General features: G+C 49.4%; 1 protein-coding gene across 5 annotated transcripts in view; it reads left to right on the top strand.

The window, feature by feature from the left end:
* The window catches only part of LOC100501309 (uncharacterized), a 46,092-nt gene extending 28,050 nt beyond the window's left edge, over positions 1–18,042 (top strand). For 2 of the 5 annotated variants that reach the window (XR_002263334.3, XR_002263333.3), the window contains 5 exons: positions 7,653–7,748; positions 8,329–8,432; positions 8,511–8,654; positions 17,210–17,306; positions 17,480–18,042. Coding sequence is in view for 3 of the 5 variants with exons in the window: in XM_008653571.3 (XP_008651793.1) it covers positions 7,653–7,748; positions 8,329–8,432; positions 8,511–8,652 (342 nt within the window). In the remaining 2 variants the exon portion in view is untranslated. The remainder of the gene's footprint in view (positions 1–7,652; positions 7,749–8,328; positions 8,433–8,510; positions 8,655–17,209; positions 17,307–17,479) is intronic. The other 3 variants (XM_008653571.3, XM_008653567.4, NM_001196061.2) reach the window with 2 other exon arrangements.
* Positions 18,043–18,264: the final 222 nt, after the last annotated feature.

The following is an 18,264-nucleotide window of genomic DNA, read 5'->3' as shown; positions in this document are numbered from 1 at the left end:
CAAAAGTTACCTGCCCTAAAGAGTTTGGGGGCCTTGGCAATCTTGGTCTCCAATGTTTTAGTTGGGCACTCCGGGTAAGGTGGTTGTGGTTCAGGAAAACAGAACCTAGAAGGCCTGGGCTGCTCTTCCTGTGCCAGTTCACTGCCGCGCACAAGATCTTTTTGCTGCTGCTACTATCTCAGAAGTCGGCAATGGTGCAACCACAAAATTTTTTAGACAGATAGATGGTTAAATGGCTGCTCTATTGAGCTATTAGCTCCCCACCTATTTGATTGCGTGCCTAAGAGATGTGCTAAAGGAGGACTGTTCAGGAAGCGTTGGCCAACCAAAGATGGGTGCAAGACCTTAAGGGGCACTACTCAGTTGAGGTACTCTGATTTTTTTTGAAAGCTGGGATTTACTGCAAGAGTTTGAGCTTCAGCATGAGGTGGAAGATGCACATCAATGGAAATTGGAGCCATCTGGTCAATTCCCAACCAGATCAGCCTACTTGTCTTTCTTCCATGGGTCAGTACAGTTCTCACCAAGCAATCTGATCTGGAAAACCTGGCTCCCAAGGAAATGCAAGTTCTTTCTTTGGTTGGCTGCACCTAACTGTTGCTGGACAACTGATACACTTGCTCGCTGCAGCCTGCCTCACCCAGAACATTGTCTGCTTTGTGACCAGCAAGAGGAGACCACTAATCACATCATATCATCATGTGTCTTTGCACGACAATTTTTGCACCACCTTTTGGGCATTGTCGGGGTGCAAGCATTCACCCTGCAAGGAGACACATATTTCTTTGGTCGGTGGCAGCAAACTAGTAGCTTGGTGGAAGCAGGAGCTACAAAAAGGTTTTAATACTCTAGTGGTCTTGGGGGCCTGGACAATTTGGAAGACAAGAAACAATGTTGTGTTCAATAACCTCTCCCCTAATATTGGTCAGGCTATCCTCCAACGCCAAGGAAGGAGCTGGAGATCAGGATCTGGCAGGAGCTAAAGGGTTGAGCTTACTCATTTTTGGTCCGGTTGGTCCATAGAACCTAAAAGGGTGTGGTCATGTTTCTTTTTCTTTTTCTTTCTTCCTGAACCCCATTTGGGCCCTTGAGGCAAGGGGTGGGTATGTTGTATGGCTATTTTAGCCTATCTTCTTTGCTAATGCAATGATATGCATCTCTCCTTCATATTCGAGAACAAATGTCAATTCAAATAAAAAGCCCAATGGTGCTTGACATTAGAATCAATGCTATAGTGAGACAAGGATATTGATGATGTTAGCTATATAATCAAAATAGGGTGGATGAAGTGACGTCAAGCATTTGTCATTCTATATGACGAGGGTACCACAAAAGCTAAAAGGCAAGTGTTATATGACGACCATTGAACCAACTATATTGTATGGCGCAGATTGTTGGTCAACAAAAACAGAAATGCGTATGTTGCGTTGGATTTGTGGCCATACATTAAGGGTTCGTGTCCAGAATGATGACATACGTGATAGGCTAAGGGTAGCACTAAATAAAGAAAAACTTGTCCGATATCGGTTCAAATGGTTTGGACATGTCCAACGAAGACCTCCAGAGATGCCGATGTGTAGTGGGCATAGTTATTAATGCGTCGCTTAAGAGACACATAAGCGGTAATGCGGAGCTTGAAACACAAGGCGACCTGTCGCCTTTGCTCGCGAGAGTAAGGCGCGGGAACAGAGGCGGCGACGCGCAGGACTCCGAGCATCGAAGGAGGGAGAGCTACGGTGGAGGGATCGAGGGAGAGCTGCATGCAGGGAAAGAGAGCGGAGAGATGTGGGGAGGGAGAGAGTTGGAATGAGTGAAACCCTAACCCTAATCTTGGGTTGGGTGAATATTGTATAGTAGAATTAGGTGGGCCAAGCCCATTACAATAGGGGTAATTGGGTAATTATATGTAAACCCTAATCCAAACCTTAACCGGAGTCTAACATCCCCGCAGTCTCAACTCTATCTTTTATAGATGTTGAGATTGGATTGGAACTCCGAGTACACTCGACGGTAGCCCCTTTGTGAAGATATCAACAAACTACGAGGTGGTCGGGACGCCGCTTCGAGGCCTAGAAGATGAGGTTGGCTCCCAGAACACGGCGTAATCAGATGTGGACCGACGTGTGTCCAGGCAACCAACCCAGTCGCTGTAGACCACGAGCTCCAAAGTAGAAGTCCGTAGTCGATGGAGCCGTGGAGTTATCGTAGAATCCGCTTGAGAGCGGTGAGGTGGGGCTCCCGCGGGGTGTGCATGTAGAGGCACACCTATTGAACCGCATAGACGATGTCGGGTCGAGAGAATGTTAGGTATTGTAGGGCATTGATGAGACTCCGGTAGACTGTCACGTCGACGACCGGGGGCATGTCGTCCTCGGAGAGCTTCGCTTGAGTTTCGACAAGCGTTTAGTAGGGCTCGCAGTCGGACATGCCAGCCCACTCCAGAATGTCGAGGGCGTACTGGCGCTGGTGAAGGAAGAGGCTTTGGGGCCGTCGCTCCACGGTGATCCCGAGTAAGTGATGGAGAGGGCCCAGGTCTCTCGCGAATTTGCAATGAAGGGCGACGATTGTACCCTGAAGCTTGGCACCACTGGACGACGTGAGCACGACGTCGTCGACGTAGAGGAGGTAGACGATGTCGTCGCTGCGTCGATGATGAACAAGGACGTGTTTGACTTGGCCTCGACGAAGCTGAGGTAGACCAAGTAGGAGGAGAAACGACTGTACCATGCCCTCGGCACCTGCTTGAGGATGTACAGAGAGCGGTTCAGCCGACAGACCAGGTCCGAGCGAGCGGAGTCGACAAAGCCGGAGGCTGGCTGTAGTAGACCGTCTCTATAAGAGTGCCACAGAGGAAGGCATTCTTGACATCAAGCTGATGGACCGCCCAGTCTCAGTGCAGAGCGAGGGATAGAATGATCCGAACGATGGTGAACTTGACGACGAGGCTGAAAGTCTCGTTGTAGTCTCCTCTGGGGCGCTGAGTGAAGCTCCGAAGGACCCAACGAGCCTTGTAGCGGTCGAGCGAGCCATCTGAGGTGAGTTTGTGGCGGAAGGTGCACTTGTCGGTAACCACGTTGTTGCCTGGTGGACGCGGCACCAATTCCCAAGTGTGGTTGGCCAGCAAGGCCACGTACTTCGCTAACGCATGACACCAGTCGGGATCGGCGAGAGCGACGCGAACGGAGGAGGGGACCGAGGGAGACAGCAATGACGGGCGTGAGAACCAGCCAGTCGACGGGACAGAGAATTCCGGTCGAGCGACGTGTCACCATTGGGTGGACATGGCCAGGGTCACGGTGGATGGTGACCGGATGGTGCATCGACGGCTTAGAAAGGGAATGAGCCGGCGGAGTGGGTAGGCCGGGGGGTCAGTCCACCCGTGACGGTGGCCAACAAGGACGGGGTCGGTGCAGCGTGTTCAGTGGGACGCATGCGATGGGGCCGTGTATGGTGGTGGGGCCACACTTGTCGACGGTGCCACACATGACGCAGGTGTAGGCAACGTGGTCGCGCGTGGCGAGGGCGGGGTCGACGGGGCTGCCACGGCGCGAGTGGAGTCGGGAGGGGTGGAGGGAGGGGGTCGGAATCGAGGAGAGTGTCAAGGTTGGTAGGCATGGATGATCCACCGATTGGAAAAACATCCTCATCAAAGACGTCATGACGAGAGATGATGTGGTGAGTGAGGAGGTCAAGGCAGCGATACCCCTTGTGGTTGGGGGAGTAATCGAGAAAGAGACAACGAGTTGAGTGAGGGGAGAGTTTGTGAGATGCAGCGATGGAAGTGTTGGGATAGCATTCACAACCGAAGACTCGAATGTTGGGCATAGGAGGGATTGTACCATACAGGGCGAAGTGTGGAGTGGGATGATTCACCGCCTCGGAAGGAAGGTGGTTGAGGAGATGGGTAGCAGTGTTCAGGGCCTCTGCCCAATAGCTGGCACAAAGGGACGCCTGAAAGAGGAGGCAACATATCATCTCCTTTTGAGGCCTGGTCTCACCCTCCAGCCAACGGGGACCAAGAAGTCGGAGCAGGGGTCCCTGGAGGTGGGAGAAGAGGCGGAATCAGAACTGGAATTGCGAGTGGCGAAGGGATGCCGTAGGATGGCATTGCCAGGAGGGTCGACTGAGGAGGATGCGACGAGGGGACACCCGAGGTTGAGCCTGGCCACATGGAGATGGTCTCGGTCCAGAGGTAGTAGAACGATGGCCACGTTGGGCCGCCGCCACGCTTGGAAGGCCACCCCATTAGCGATGGTAGATTGTCGAGGGGCTCCAATGGTAGGAGTGGTGGGAGGGCGCGTAGGGGCCCCCATCGGTGGAGGGCGAGGGGCCTGGCCTTTGGAGGACGCCTGGTTTTTGGTGGGCGCATCGTAGAGAGCCGTGGCAAGGGTGGAGGACTCAACCTCCATGGTGAGCTCATCGAGTAGAAGCTCGTTGCGAACGTCGCCGAAGGAGGGGAAGGGCATAGTCCGCTTGATGAGGGACTTCAAGTGGTTGTAGTGGGGCTAAGACCACACAGAAGGTTCAGCACGAGGGTGCGATTAGGAACTGGTTCGCCGAGATCACAAAGGGAGTTGACCATCCCCTTCATCCACCGTCTGTACTCGCCGACAGAGAGATCCCATGGGAGAATAGGCGGAATGAGGCGTCGAGGTGGAGAGCCCGAGCCTCCCTGTTGCCGAGGAACTAAGCCTCGACATTGACCCAGGCCTGGCGAGCGATGCCCTCCTGCTCACGGACGATGTCCTGAAACTCGACGGTGAGGGTGCCGATGATCCATGAGACAACGACGTTGTCCATCTGGATCTAGGCGAGAGCCATCAGAGTGATGTCATCGTCGAGGACGTGGTTGGGGAGGGCGTAGCGCTGGAGTGTGAGCACCTGATCGCGCCAGCGAGCGAAGTGGGGTGACGTCAGATATCCAACACAACGGAGACCATAAAACTAGATGTTGTGAACTCCGACCGTCTGAGCGTGAAGAGCAGCGATGGTGGATTGGTGGTGTTACGTCAAGCCCAGGAGTGGGGTGGACCACAAGGGTCGTCGGAGTGGGCAAATCGACACGGCCGAAGAAGAGGCGCTGAGCCTCGAGCCCTCGACCATCTGAGCGGTCAGGGCTGTGAACTTCGGCCGCTGAGCGTGAAGAGCGGCGATGGTGGCAATGTTTAGCCTGGGAGTGGGGTGGACCACAGGGGTCGCCGGGGTGGGAAAATCGACGCAACTGAAGAGGAGGTGCTGAGCCTCGACCATCTGAGTGGCGTGTATAATGCGCTCGTGCTCCTAGGCTTGGGCCGCAACCTGTTCGCGATCCCGAGTGGTGGCGATGGTGGACTGGATGGTGGCGAGAGCCGCGACCAGCGAGGAGGCTCCAGTCGGCTGAGGGAGCGACAAAGCCAAATGGAGCGGTGAAGCCAGGGTGGCGCCCACGATGTGTGCTGTAGGGAGCGAGTGGGGATGTGTGTGGGGGAGACGACACTAGGTGGTGCAGTGAGGCTGCCCATGTCGGCAACAGCAACAAGGTCGCACGTGGTGGCGCCTGCAGCGGCTGCCGTGTCCACCGGAATCGGGAAGGCCGAGGCCGTCAGCGGCTGTAGCAGTGGTAGTGTCGGGGAGAGAAGAGGCGCCAGGATCGTCGGAGGTGGATCCATGATGACAGTGGGTGTCGGGGCGGCTGGGAACACGACGACGGTGGCCTGGAGACCTGGGGACGGCTCGACACGGGGTAGATCCGGCGGCAGGACGGCGGGCGGATCTGAGCTTGGGCGACGACCCGGGGAGGGGAAGGGCGCAGCAGAGCGCGCGTGGCGTCGAGCGCTCTGTGGGGGAGGAGGGAGGGGATGGGCGGAGGCCAAGCCCGAGGATGGTCGACGGCGGGGGGAGCCTGACAGAGAGAGTTGGAATGAGAAAGAAAACTGAAGAGAGATCTAAACCCAGCTGTGGTACCATGTTGGAATGAGTGAAACCCTAATCCTGGGTTGGGTGAATATTACATAGAAGAGTTAGGTGGGCTATGCCCATTACAATAGGGATAATTAGGTAATTACAGGGAAACCCTAATCCTAATTTTAACAGGAGTCTGACAGAGAGAGTTGAAGTGCTGGTGTTGGTGGCTGCTTGTGGGTGGGTGCTGGCGGCCGCTAGGGTGTGGGTGCTGGTTTTAACCTAAAACTAGTCTGTTGGGCTAGGCTGACTCACTGTGGGCTTTTTTCGTTTTGTTTTTTTCCTGCTTCAATTAGGCTAAAATGGGCCTACTAGGGCTTACTATTGTGCTAGCTTGCTTATTGACTTCGAATTACTGGTATATAAATAATATTTGGTCTAATTTTTTATATTTATCTATATAATTAAGGCGTCACTCAGGCGCGGTAGCAATGAGAAGAGAGGAGGAAGAAGACCGAAGTTGACATGAGAAGAAACAGTAAAAGGAGAATTTGAAGGATAGATATACCCAATGATTTAGCCTTAAATATGAGCGTATGGAAAACAACTATTCATGTGACCGAACCTTGACTTGTGCGTTCTATTGGTTTTTTTTTACTCTAGCCTACCCTTTTCTAAATTCTAATAGCACTGTGTGTTGTGTGTGTGTGTGTGTGTGGGGGGGGGGGGGGGGGTGGAGAAATCGAACACCCTAGATCAAGGCTAAAGTTTACCGTCTTTTTGGATGTTTTGTAGAATTCTGTTGATGCTTGGGGAGGCCCCATCAAAGACATAGGAATTCCTGTGTTTCCATAACCACCAAGCAACCAGAATAACTCAGGAATTAATTCCTTTTCTCTGCAGTTTTGGCACTTTAAGCTCCACTTACCTCTACCACTCCTGGAGAACAGCATCATTTGTTCTAGGAGATATAGATTGCAACCCCACCTTGCTTAGAACCCTCGACCTGGTCTCTCTAGCGAGAACACATGACAAAAGGATGTGTTGGGCTGTTTCATCCTGCTGATTACAAAGACAGACCCCGACATGCTAACTTATCAGTAGTCCAGCATCTATTAAGTGTAGCTAACCAGATAAAAAACATGCATTTCGGTGGTGCCCAACTCTTCCATATCCTTTCAGTTGGTTCAAAAAGTACTGATCCAGCATGGAAGCGGTCATAAGCCGACTTTGCTGAATAATCCCCTGTCGTAGATGGCAGCCAACGATGCTGATAAGCTATGCCAGGTTGCAACTGCACTTGAGTGAAGTCCAAGATGAAGAACTCTTGAATGACTATGGTAGTCAGGCTGCCAGAAAGACCATTCACCCATCTGTTATTCAGCAGAGCTTCACGAACAGTTCTGGTCTTCTGAGCTCTCTTGGCCTCTTGGGATTGGTATTTTCTGTTTAGCCGCCTCTTATGGCTGCTTGTACTTGGTCTATTTAGACCTTTCTTTATCTTCTTAATGTAATGATGCACAGTTCTCCTGCGTATTCGATAAAATAGCACTGTGCTGTAACTCTATTACAGACATCTATAGGCATGACAGCTAGAACACTTTAAAATTCAATACTTGTACAATGGTCCAAATAATTGTAACTGTTCAACATAACAAGCATGGTCCAACAGCTCACCGCGACTTAAGACTTTCAGCTGGGTCTCATTCAATGACAACTATGTATGTACTTCTATATTTATCACACACAAGTCATAATACTCATGCATGCAGGGTGCTGGGACATATATGTTCAGGATAGATGATGAACGTGTTATAGATGCCACTCGGGTTGGAAGTATAGCCCGTCTGATCAATCACTCATGCGAGGTAAGAAATTATGTGTTTGTTCTGCATCATTTTTTGTTTGGAGCTTAGGTCACTTATCTCTCAGATGCTAATGAATGCACATCAACGTATCTACACATGGATAACTGACAAAAAATTCATCAGGCTCGTGTTGACCTTGCATTAGGCCTATTCTTGTCATGCTTTACCCTTCTCAGATACGTAAAATATAATGTTATATGAGCACTCTTTACTCAAGCATGGACCTTAATATATTTGAAATATTTGTATTTGTTCTTTAAGGAATGGGAATAATCTTTGATTAGCTTAGTAGGCTACATGGTTTGATCTTAAATTTGAGGTATTGCTTTTGACAAACATAATGGCATACTGCATCTCTTAGATAGCTGTCAATGTAAACCACATCGTTGTACTGTGTTATGAGTTATGATCAGGGGAACAGTAGCTGTCAGCCGATGAGTATCCTTTCCCAATTTACTATGCTTAGTTATACCATGATGTTTACTTGTTTAGCACTTAGTAAGGAGAATAACAAAACAAGTTAGTATGCTATTTCATCAACACATCATGTTTTCATAACAATCCCTGTTTACCATTGCAGCCTAATTGCTATTCACGTGCCATAACTATTCTTGGAGATGAACACATCATCATTTTTGCGAAACGGGACATAGATCCATGGGAAGAGCTGACATATGATTATAGGTCAGAAGGTTAAGATTTTGCTTTTTGACCTTTTGAACATCATAGTTTTGTACAAAATGTTGTCCATGCTTTCTTCAGGTTTTTTTCAAGTGATCAACGACTTCCATGTTTTTGTGGATTCCCCAAATGCCGTGGAGTAGTTAATGATGTTGAGGCAGAGGAACAGTCGGCTAAAATCAGAGTTAAGAGAAGTGAATTATTTGAAAAAAGTGAAAAGTAAAGGTCAGTGTACAAGAGTTGCTTCGCTGTCCTTGTGCTAATGTAATGTTGCTGCTGAGTAACAAGGTGCTCAATTTCTTTTTTGGATTTGAGAAGGAAGTTTCTAGGTAGGCTGGTTCGATCCGAGGACCACCAGACACAGTTCTATAATTGCTCTTGGCCTGATTTTCATGGATTCATTTTTATTAGGGAATATGTGTAGGCTAATAGGAAAGGATAAGGATAAGATCTGTTAGATTAGATCTGTTTCTGTTATTAGGAAAGGATAACCATAATATCTATTAGATTAGATTTGCTTCCGTAACTTCCTTGCACAACAAGCCAACACCACTATATATGTGAAAGCACCCCCATTCATGGATGTGAGGTGTTCCCTGTTCTCTAAATGGTATCATGAGTTCGACCCCACTCCCGTGCTCCCATCCCTTCCGCAACCCAAACCTAAGCCATGGCCCCCTTGGCCATTGCCCCCCTTCTCCCTCTGATTAGATCCAATCTTAATCTATGCCGATCGCCACCTTCCCTTCATGTGTTGACCCTTCCCCATCTCTCCTGCAGCGCCATGTCGGCCGCCCCCTCTACCACACTACCATCTCTGCCACCTCTGGCTCCACGGAGATGGACACCAACGACCCTCTTCCTTCCTTGACATAACTGGTGGCTATTCATCTTTATGGCACCGCCTGCGTCAAGTCTCACGTCTCAGTCACCCTGGACTTGGCACACTCCAACTACTCAAAGTGGGCTTCCCGCTTCAAATCTACTTGCGACAAGTTTGGCCTCAGGTCGCACATCGACGACTCTATTCTCCCTCGTCCCGATGATCTGTCCTGGGATCAGGTGGACTGATGCATCCATAGCTAGATCTCTGGTTCTGTCAGCGACTTTGTCCTCAACCTAGTCATCGAGGATGATGATTAGATCGCTCGTGACCTATGGACGGTCATCAAACACATCTTCCATGCCAACCTGGCGTCAAACACCATCTTCCTCGCCACCGAGTTCCACTTCTTGCAACAGGGTGGCTCCGTCATCGCCGACTACTATCAGCGCATGAAGGTCTCCGCCAATGTCCTTTGTGACATCAGCCACGTTGGCCACCATGTGAATGACGATCAACTTGTTCTCAACCTGTTGCGTGACAACAACCCTCGCTTCTCCAACACTGCCGACGACATCACCAACGCCATCGTGCTCCTTGACTTTGCTTGGGCTTGCGACATGCTGCTCCTAAAGGAGCTACACCTCACCAACGACGACAAAGTCATCGCTGGTACTGACCTCATTGCTACCAGTTCCTGCACCTCCTCGGATAGGTGCCAATTTGCACTGCAGCCCTCGTGCAGGGTGACAGGAGCAGTTCAGGCGGCGGTAGACTACCAAGAGTGGTGACGACGGTACAGCCAAATGGGCCAATGGTGACAAGCGTTGGAACAAGAACAAGGGTGTTGGCCAGACGTCCAACACGATGCACCTTTTGGAACCGTGGGTCTGCATCAATTCGTGGGCACCCTAGCCCCTCTACAACGTTGGTCCTAGCGGGTCTGGAGGTCTAGGTGGCTGGCTGCCACAACTCCATGGCCTCCTTGGCTCTACTCCCTAGGCGCGCATCACCTTCACACCACTCTAGGCATCCTTGCCAGCCCAATCCTAGGATTAGGCCAGGCTGGTCGCTGCCTTGAACCAGCTCGGCCTTGAGAACCCAAGCCCCTAGGTCATGGATTCCAGCGCGACAAACCACATGTCCCTGACGGATGGTATACTCCTCTCCTGCCTTCCATCTTCTCACTCCATCACAGAATGCCTACCATCCTCGTCTCCTCATGGCTCTTCTATCCTCTCCTTAGGGCAACACTCCTTTTCCTTAAACAACGTCCTCGTAGTTTCTTCCATTGTTCATAACCTTCTCTCTGTCCATCAATTTACTCGTGACAATCCAATGTTTTCAAGTCGGACGACTTGTTGGTCGTTCTGTCTGACCGACTTGGGCGATTATCTTCTGCAAGAAACAACGAAGGAGCTAGCTCTGAGAATAGGCCATCTTCTCTCTAAAAGTTCCACCAAGTCACGACTGGGCATGAAGAGAAGATAGCTCGACGACGAGGTTTGCCGCAGCATTAAAGAAATTTCCTCCATTTGTAGCTAGCAACTTTGCAATTTCTAAAGTTGGAACCAGGTCTCGATCACTTATAACCAACAAAAGAATGGCCTTTTGGAGATCATCTTCTGCCCGGGTCATCTGGTGGCTCCACCCCAAGACACACATGTATGGGCCTGTTTGGTTCAGCTTTTTTCTGACCAGCTTTTCTGAAAATCTGGCTGTGGGGATAATCTGGCTGTAGAGAGAATCTGAGTATCATTACGATTACGTGTGGAGGAAGATAAAGTTGTTCATAGGGCTCAGGATCTAGAAAGTGACGGATTCCTACTATGACAACGACTTAACCGATTATGTGTTTACGTTGATTTTGGATGGTTTTTGCTCCAACGAATTCTATAGAAGCTGGCTGAAAAGCTGAGCGTTTGGCAGTCCACAACAGCTTTTGGTGGCCAGAAGCTGTCAGAAGCCGAAACAAACAGGCCCTATGTGTTTGGAGATGGAGTCACCGTGGAAGCCGTCGACAGCAAAGGACCACTAGAAGGCATAGTTCTAGAACGCCGCCTTCGGCCCTGATGCCTTTTAGTCTGAACACAATTCAGCTCCTGAACATTGGAGGGAACCTCAACTGTTGTCCTCGATCCTGGAATCACACCGACGTCTTGGTGTGGGGAGATGCGTCTCCACACCTTATCTCTTGCCTTGACCACAGGTGCCGTGTCCTGGTCCGTAGACACAGATGTCGAACTGATCCTTCTCCAGACTGAGTCACGAGCCTCGGGTCGAGAATGAATGCTTCCACCACCAACATTGATCATGTCATTCTTCGGAAGTTTGATCCTTGTCCAGACCGAGGCAATTTCCTCAGGTCGAGAAGGATCACCACGACATGCTGTCGTCAAGTGCTGGCCATTTGATCCTCCTTCAGACCGAGCCGGAGCTTCAGGTCGAGAAGGATCCCCATTACTGGCACTCCTGACAGGCGCCACCTCTGGAGCTAGTCTCTGCCCTACAGGGAGATGAACTGCCTGCATTCAAACGATCGGTGGCCAAAAGCCCATCATCGGAAACATCTAGTCTTCTGTCATCATTGATAGGCGAGGTGGCTCTAAGAAAAGCAATTAAAACATCTTCCAGCGAGGTCTACAGGCCTCAGTCTTTGTTGCTTCATCTTCAGGCGTTGCTGCTTCGTGCGCTTGGATTCCACTACCTTCCAGGCGCCATCCTTCTCTCCTGATGTTTGAACGTCCTGAGACGCCCCACACAACCTAACCGACAATCCGCCCGCACTCTCCCTTTGGGCGTGACTTGTCCGCACGGAGGGAGCGTCTGCCACCTTAGGGACCGCTTCAGCCGGTTGCACATCAGGCGTAGCAATCACCGCATCACGATACGAACAGTGAGATACTGCACGTCGAGGGGGAGAATCCAAACATTCAGGATCCAGCGAACCATCAATCCATCTTTCCACGCGCGAAGTCGGGGATTTGGCTTGGCTAGGGCGGTTGGGGGTTAACACCGACGCCGGAGGGGGGGGGGGGCGAGAGGGAGGTGGCTGTGATGTGGGTGATTGTCGGCCCCGGAGTAGGTGCTGACGTGGGCTGGTGGGGAGGTGAGGCACCGACGGGAGAGGAAAGGTTGGGGACGAGAGCCATTTTTATACTCGCTACTATTGCATTGAACCTCTAGGGAGAATATATAGGAGTGCATGACTTGCAGGGCAAGAACCCTATCCTAGAGATTAGGAAGGTTATCCTAAACATAAGGAATGTTATCCTGGGATTACAATCAATCCAATCAACCCTAAACCAACTATATCAGGAGTTGCCTAATATACTCTAATACCCCCCGCCCCTCGCGCAGTCGTAGCGTTAGCAACACGAACGGCTAGACTGGAGAACAATGGGGTTATCCCCCCTCGGTCGGAACATCTGTGCGAATGTTGCGACTGGAGTAGCCTATGCAGATGATAGCCCTTTGTGTCGATATTGTCGAGGTAGCCGAATGCAAGGGTGTGGAGCCATTGTCGAGGTGTCGCTGTCCGTAGGGAGCTGTGGTCGATGAAGCTATTGTTGACGACGAAGAAGATAAGCCGCACAAGTCGCAGACGCATCACGCGGGAAGACCCACGACGCTCCAGGGTGATGGTGGCGCAGAAGGAGGCCGCCATAGATGAAGACGACGACGCAATCGAGGCAATCGTAGAGGAAGAAGCTGATGTCGAGGACGATGTTGTCAAACCGTCGTGGATGAAGCGTGCTCTAGGTTTGCCATGCCTGGAAACGTGTCGTGGACGAATGCACGTGCCGGTGTTGCCAGTACCACATGAACTAGGTAGAAGGCCCCAACCAAGTGTCAACATCTGAAGGGACCAGCAGAGAAGACCTCCACGATGGTTGTGGCACGGTATGGCGAGAGTGCCGTCATTGCTCACGATTGTCAGAGCGGAGTAAACGAAGTAGTCGAGGATGAGACGACGACGCTGGCAACAAGGTTATGCTAGGCGAAGGCAAAGAGGTAGGTGTGGTGACATATCGAGGTTCCTGGAGTTGCAGCGGCGGGAGAGCCACGACGCATAGGAAGAAGGTACTCGAGGACACCACTGTAGCGCGACGACGGTGCTTGAAGTCGACGAAGAACTCGAACGCTTGAAGAAGACCATGCACGAGAGACGTGCACAGACAAGCGTTGACAGCGTGTAGATCCACGACGACAGGCGAGGACACTGCTGTCCGAGGAGGTGACGCATCGACAACCCTCTTGCTTGGCGAAACATCGTGCGATAGATGACATACGTCTCAGGAGGGTGGTTTGCTCACGATCGGCTGATCAGGCCGATGACGTGTAAGGTGGAGACGACGATGGCTAAGGCAATGTCGAAGGTGGAGCCTCCCGATCGGTGGTGGCGACGACAAGCCGACGTAGGTGGACGTGCAGACGAAGAGGTGCGGGACAGGCAGTCGTTTCGGTTATGCCGCAGGCCATGCCCGCTGCATGGTCGAAGAAGATGAGGAAGTCGGTGTTGTCGAAGCCGTTGTCAATGACGCGTGAGTCGACGAGTTGGAGGCGATGGGGACACAAACTCGATCTCTGGTCGGGAAGGAAAAAACATAGCACTAACAGACTGGGTACATCACTGAGTATCCCTAGCCCATCTCATCTTAACCCCTCTATCGCATCAGCAAAGTAACACACGACAGAGAGGAGAGCCCTTCGCTTGTGTCTCTAGCAAAGACGGGGGACAGAGGGGGTTAGAGAGTAGATCAAGCAGGGGCAGGGCACCCACCAGCGTTGGGTGGCACGACTAGGACGAGCGGTGGTGGCCCGCGATCCCGCTTCCTCCTAACCGGCGGCGGCATGGTCCTTAGCCCCCGGTGGCTCCGGATCGGTGGCGAGATGGCCTGTAGCTACCGGATCCCTAGTGGCGAGGCAGAGGAAGGTGAAGACCAAGGGTTTGAACCTAGGCTCGTGATACCATGTAGGAAGGAGAGATTGTGTATAATGCTTGGAATGTATTGCATTGAGCCTCTAGGGAGAATATATAGGGGTACATGACTTGAGGGCAAGAAGCCTATCCTAGAGATGAGGAAGGTTATCCTAGACATAAGGAAGGTTATTTCGGGATTACAATCAATCCAATCAATCATAAACTAACCATATTAGGAGTTGCCTAATATACTCTAACACTTACGCGCTCCTGTACGTCGACAACATCATCCTCGCCTCCTCTCCTCCAGTGTGTCATGGCTCTTCTGCATTCGGAGTTTGCAATGACCGACCTCGGCGACTTGCATCACTTTCTAAGCATCCCCATCATGTGCTCTTTGGCTAGCATGTTCCTCTCTCAGCGTCAGTATACCGTGGATCTGCTCCAACGTGCAGGCAATTTGCCGAGTGTCACTCTATAGCGACATCTGTGGACACTCGGACCAACCTGTCCGTGACAGTCGGTTCTCCGGTTGTTGGCCCCTCTAAGTACAGGAGTATTGCAACTACTCTTAAGTATCTGACCCTGGCTCGCTCGGACCTGGCATATTCTGTGCAACATGTGTGCTTGTTTATGCACAATCTCCGTGAGTTCCACCACCTTGATAAAGTGTATCCTGCGCTATGTCAAAGGCACACTTTTTATCGGTCTCCACATCGGCGTTTCGTCACCTCGTTCTCTCATGGGTCACGTCATACTTTGATGCTGATTGGCGGGCTGTCGAGACTCTAGGCTTGGTCTCTGGGTCCACCAAGTGTCAAACCACAGTTTCTTGCTCAGGCCGAGTACCGTGTTGTTGCATATTTCGTCGCCGAGTGTTGTCAGCTTCTGCAGGAACTTCATGTCTCGATTGCTTATGGAATCGTCATGTGTTGCAATAATGTTAGTGCTGTCTACATGACTGCTAATCTGGTGCACCATCGTTGTACTTTGGGACATGTTCGGTTGTTTCATGCTCCATCTTCGCATCAGTTCGCAGACATCATGACTAAAGGCTTAATTGTACAGTTTACTAATTTTCGGTTTAGTCTTTGCGACTGAGATCCTCCCGCTGTGACTGCGGGTGGGTATTAGGGAACATGTATAGGCTATTAGTAAAGGATAAGGTGGTGTCTTGAGCAGCCTGATTTCGAAGGCTGAGATTGACGGTCTCCTTGAGCCACTCCCATCAAGGCCCTTGCAACATAGAATTTCACTGTATATGGACAACGTGGTCCTCTTCTTTCACCCTGATCAAAGTGATATCCAAATTGTGCTCCAAGTTTTGAACCTTTTGGGGAAGCTTCTGATCTGAAAAATAATGTTCAAAAGAGCAGTGTGTACCCTATAAGATGTTGACATGATGAAATTGCAGTTTTACAGGATCATCTCCCTTGTGCTGTCCCTAGCTTCCCCTGCAAATATTTGGGCCTTCCTCTTTCCTTGAAAAAGCTCACTAAGAATTAGGTTCAACCTATCATTGATAGAATAGCGAGCAGCTGTCGAGATGGAAAGCAGATTTGATGACAATGATGGTTCGAAAAGTTCAAGTGCAGTTTGTCTTAACCGGATTGCTTATCTACTTAGCTATGGCAGTTGAGCTGCCCCCTTGGGCTTTTAAGGAAATCGACAAGATTATGAAAGGGTTCCTTTGGTGGGGAAGGAAGGATGTTAAAGGTAGTCACCACTTAGTGGCCTGGGGAAGAGTGTGCCGGCCTTTGGAGCTTGGAGTTCTTGGGGTTTTCAGCCTCAAAGAGCTTGGTTTGTTACTCCGCATGAGATGGTTGTGGCTTGTCAAAACTGATCCCTCCTGGCCTTGGCTGAATCTGCCCCTCCAAATTTCTAATAAAGTTAAGGTCATGTTCCATACTGTTGTGATCTCTGAGCTTGGTAGTGGTATCTCAATAAAGTTTTGGCATGATAAATGGATTCATGGCCAATGCATCGGTGACTTTGCTCCTAGACTTTTATCTGCTGTCCCCAAGCGCATTGCCAACATCAGGACAGTTAGACAAGCCCTCACTGACAGATGGATTTCCAATATTAGGGGAGCCTTACAGTAGGTGTTCTTGCTGACTTTCTATCTCTTTGGGATGCTTTAGAAAATACGGAGTTGCAGATGGATAGTGAAGACAAGCACATTTTCTGGTTTGCTAGTAATGAGGAATATTCGGCCAAGGCTGCCTATGACAGCATGTTTATAGGTTCAACACAGTTTGCTTTCTATGATATCATTTGGAAACCTGGGCACCCTCGACGTGCAAATTTTTCATGTGGCTTACTGCTCTTAGGTGACGCTGGACGACGCATCGTTTATAGAGGCGTGGTCTTGATCATTTGAACAGATGCCTCCTTTGTGATCAGGCTCCCGAAACAATTAATCATCTGCTCACTGATTGCCCTTTTGCTAGAGAATCCTGGTTCCGCTTCCTAGGACTTGTTAACCTCCAGACCTTGGCGCCTCAGCCAGGTGATTATGTCTTCATGGACTGGTGGAAAAGTGTCTGAGCAAGTGCAGGGCATCGCAAGGCAAGGCCTTAATTCGTTAATCATCCTAGGAGCTTGGACCATTTGGAACCACAGAAGAAACAATTGTGTTTTCGATTAGACAAACCCCAACATGGAGACAGCCATCAGAAAAGCTGAGGAAGGTGTCATGTGGGAGATGGCGGGGGACAGGATTTTTTCCCTCATGGTGCCTATTCCAGGTCTGCTGTAGAGGGTTCTTAATCTAGTTCAATGGATAGAGATGCTTTCTTGTACTCTCGTATTTGGCCATCATGAAGGGGCTGTTTTGTTCTCTGTACTGGTCTTCTTTGGACTGACTTTTATTCATTCTTAATATAATGATGGACAGTTCTCCTACGCGTTCGAGAAAAAAAAGATTTGTTTCTGTAACTTCTTTGTGCAGCAAGCTTATACGGATATATATATGAAAGACATTCATGGGCGTGAGGTGTTCCTTAATTCTCCACAATTTTCATTTGAACTCAGGGTATACGTATGAATCGGGATGTGGGCTCTAAAGAAATGAACACGATGATAAATACAAACTTAGCGTTTGACCATGGCAATTGGTGAAAAAAGAGTGGTAATCCATTATTTCTACCTTTTGGACTTCGTTTCTTTAGTGAAAACTATACAGATTGGTGTATATTGTAAGCCTAGTTTTTGTTTGTTTATTGAAGTGTTTATGATGAGATTTTTAGCTGTTTTTTCCTTCTGTAGTTGTGCCATTAATGTCAATATACTTTTTTTTGGCAGGTACATCATATTGGTTGGGATATGACATGCTTGTGTGATATGCTTGCCAGTGCCTAAAGGCAAATTCTAAAAAATGGTTGAGTTTCATTCTTGAATCCTGATAATTCTTCTCATTATTTGAGTGGAAGACGAATCTAATTGTATAGGTACCCAATATAGGATCGGCAATCCAATTTGGGGACATAAGTTGAATCAATTGTCGTGTACCATTGAAATGTTAGTTGTTACACATATTTCGGCCATTTATCTTGTTGAACCTACCCTATTTTCAACCGTTGGAGCTGGGAATCGGAGGGGTGGTTTGGTTAAATGATTTGAGATGGCCTGCCATGTGTAATGTAATCGAAGTACATGGTTGCACTTTTCGGTGTTGCCCATATATTATCCATAACAATATGTAGTTTCAGCTGTTCTGCATTTACGAAAATGCATTGGAAGAGAAACGTCCACTTCAACTGAATGTATTCTACGAAATCTTTATTTATGGGTATCCGTCTGTTGTGCATTCTAACCTTTGTGAATATAGAGCGTGTATCTTATACTCCTTAAGTTTCAATTTACAATTTGTTTGACTTGACTGACTCGTCTTATTTTTTTATAATAATTATTAATTTTTATCGTGATATAGTTTAGCATATAATATATTTAAAGTATGGTTTTATTTTTTTAACTTTTTAAATAAGACGAGCCAATATTAATAAAAAAGACAAACACGGAGACAGTACTGTACTGTCTGGACCTTAATTAGCGCTTGGTGAGCTACCCCATTCTTTGTTGAAACCTCT

Source organism: Zea mays, chromosome 7, assembly GCF_902167145.1.
Source record: "Zea mays cultivar B73 chromosome 7, Zm-B73-REFERENCE-NAM-5.0, whole genome shotgun sequence".
Classification (NCBI taxonomy): domain Eukaryota; kingdom Viridiplantae; phylum Streptophyta; class Magnoliopsida; order Poales; family Poaceae; genus Zea; species Zea mays.
The sequence above is the reverse complement of the archived record's forward strand: the minus strand, read 5'-3'. Positions and strand labels throughout refer to the sequence as shown.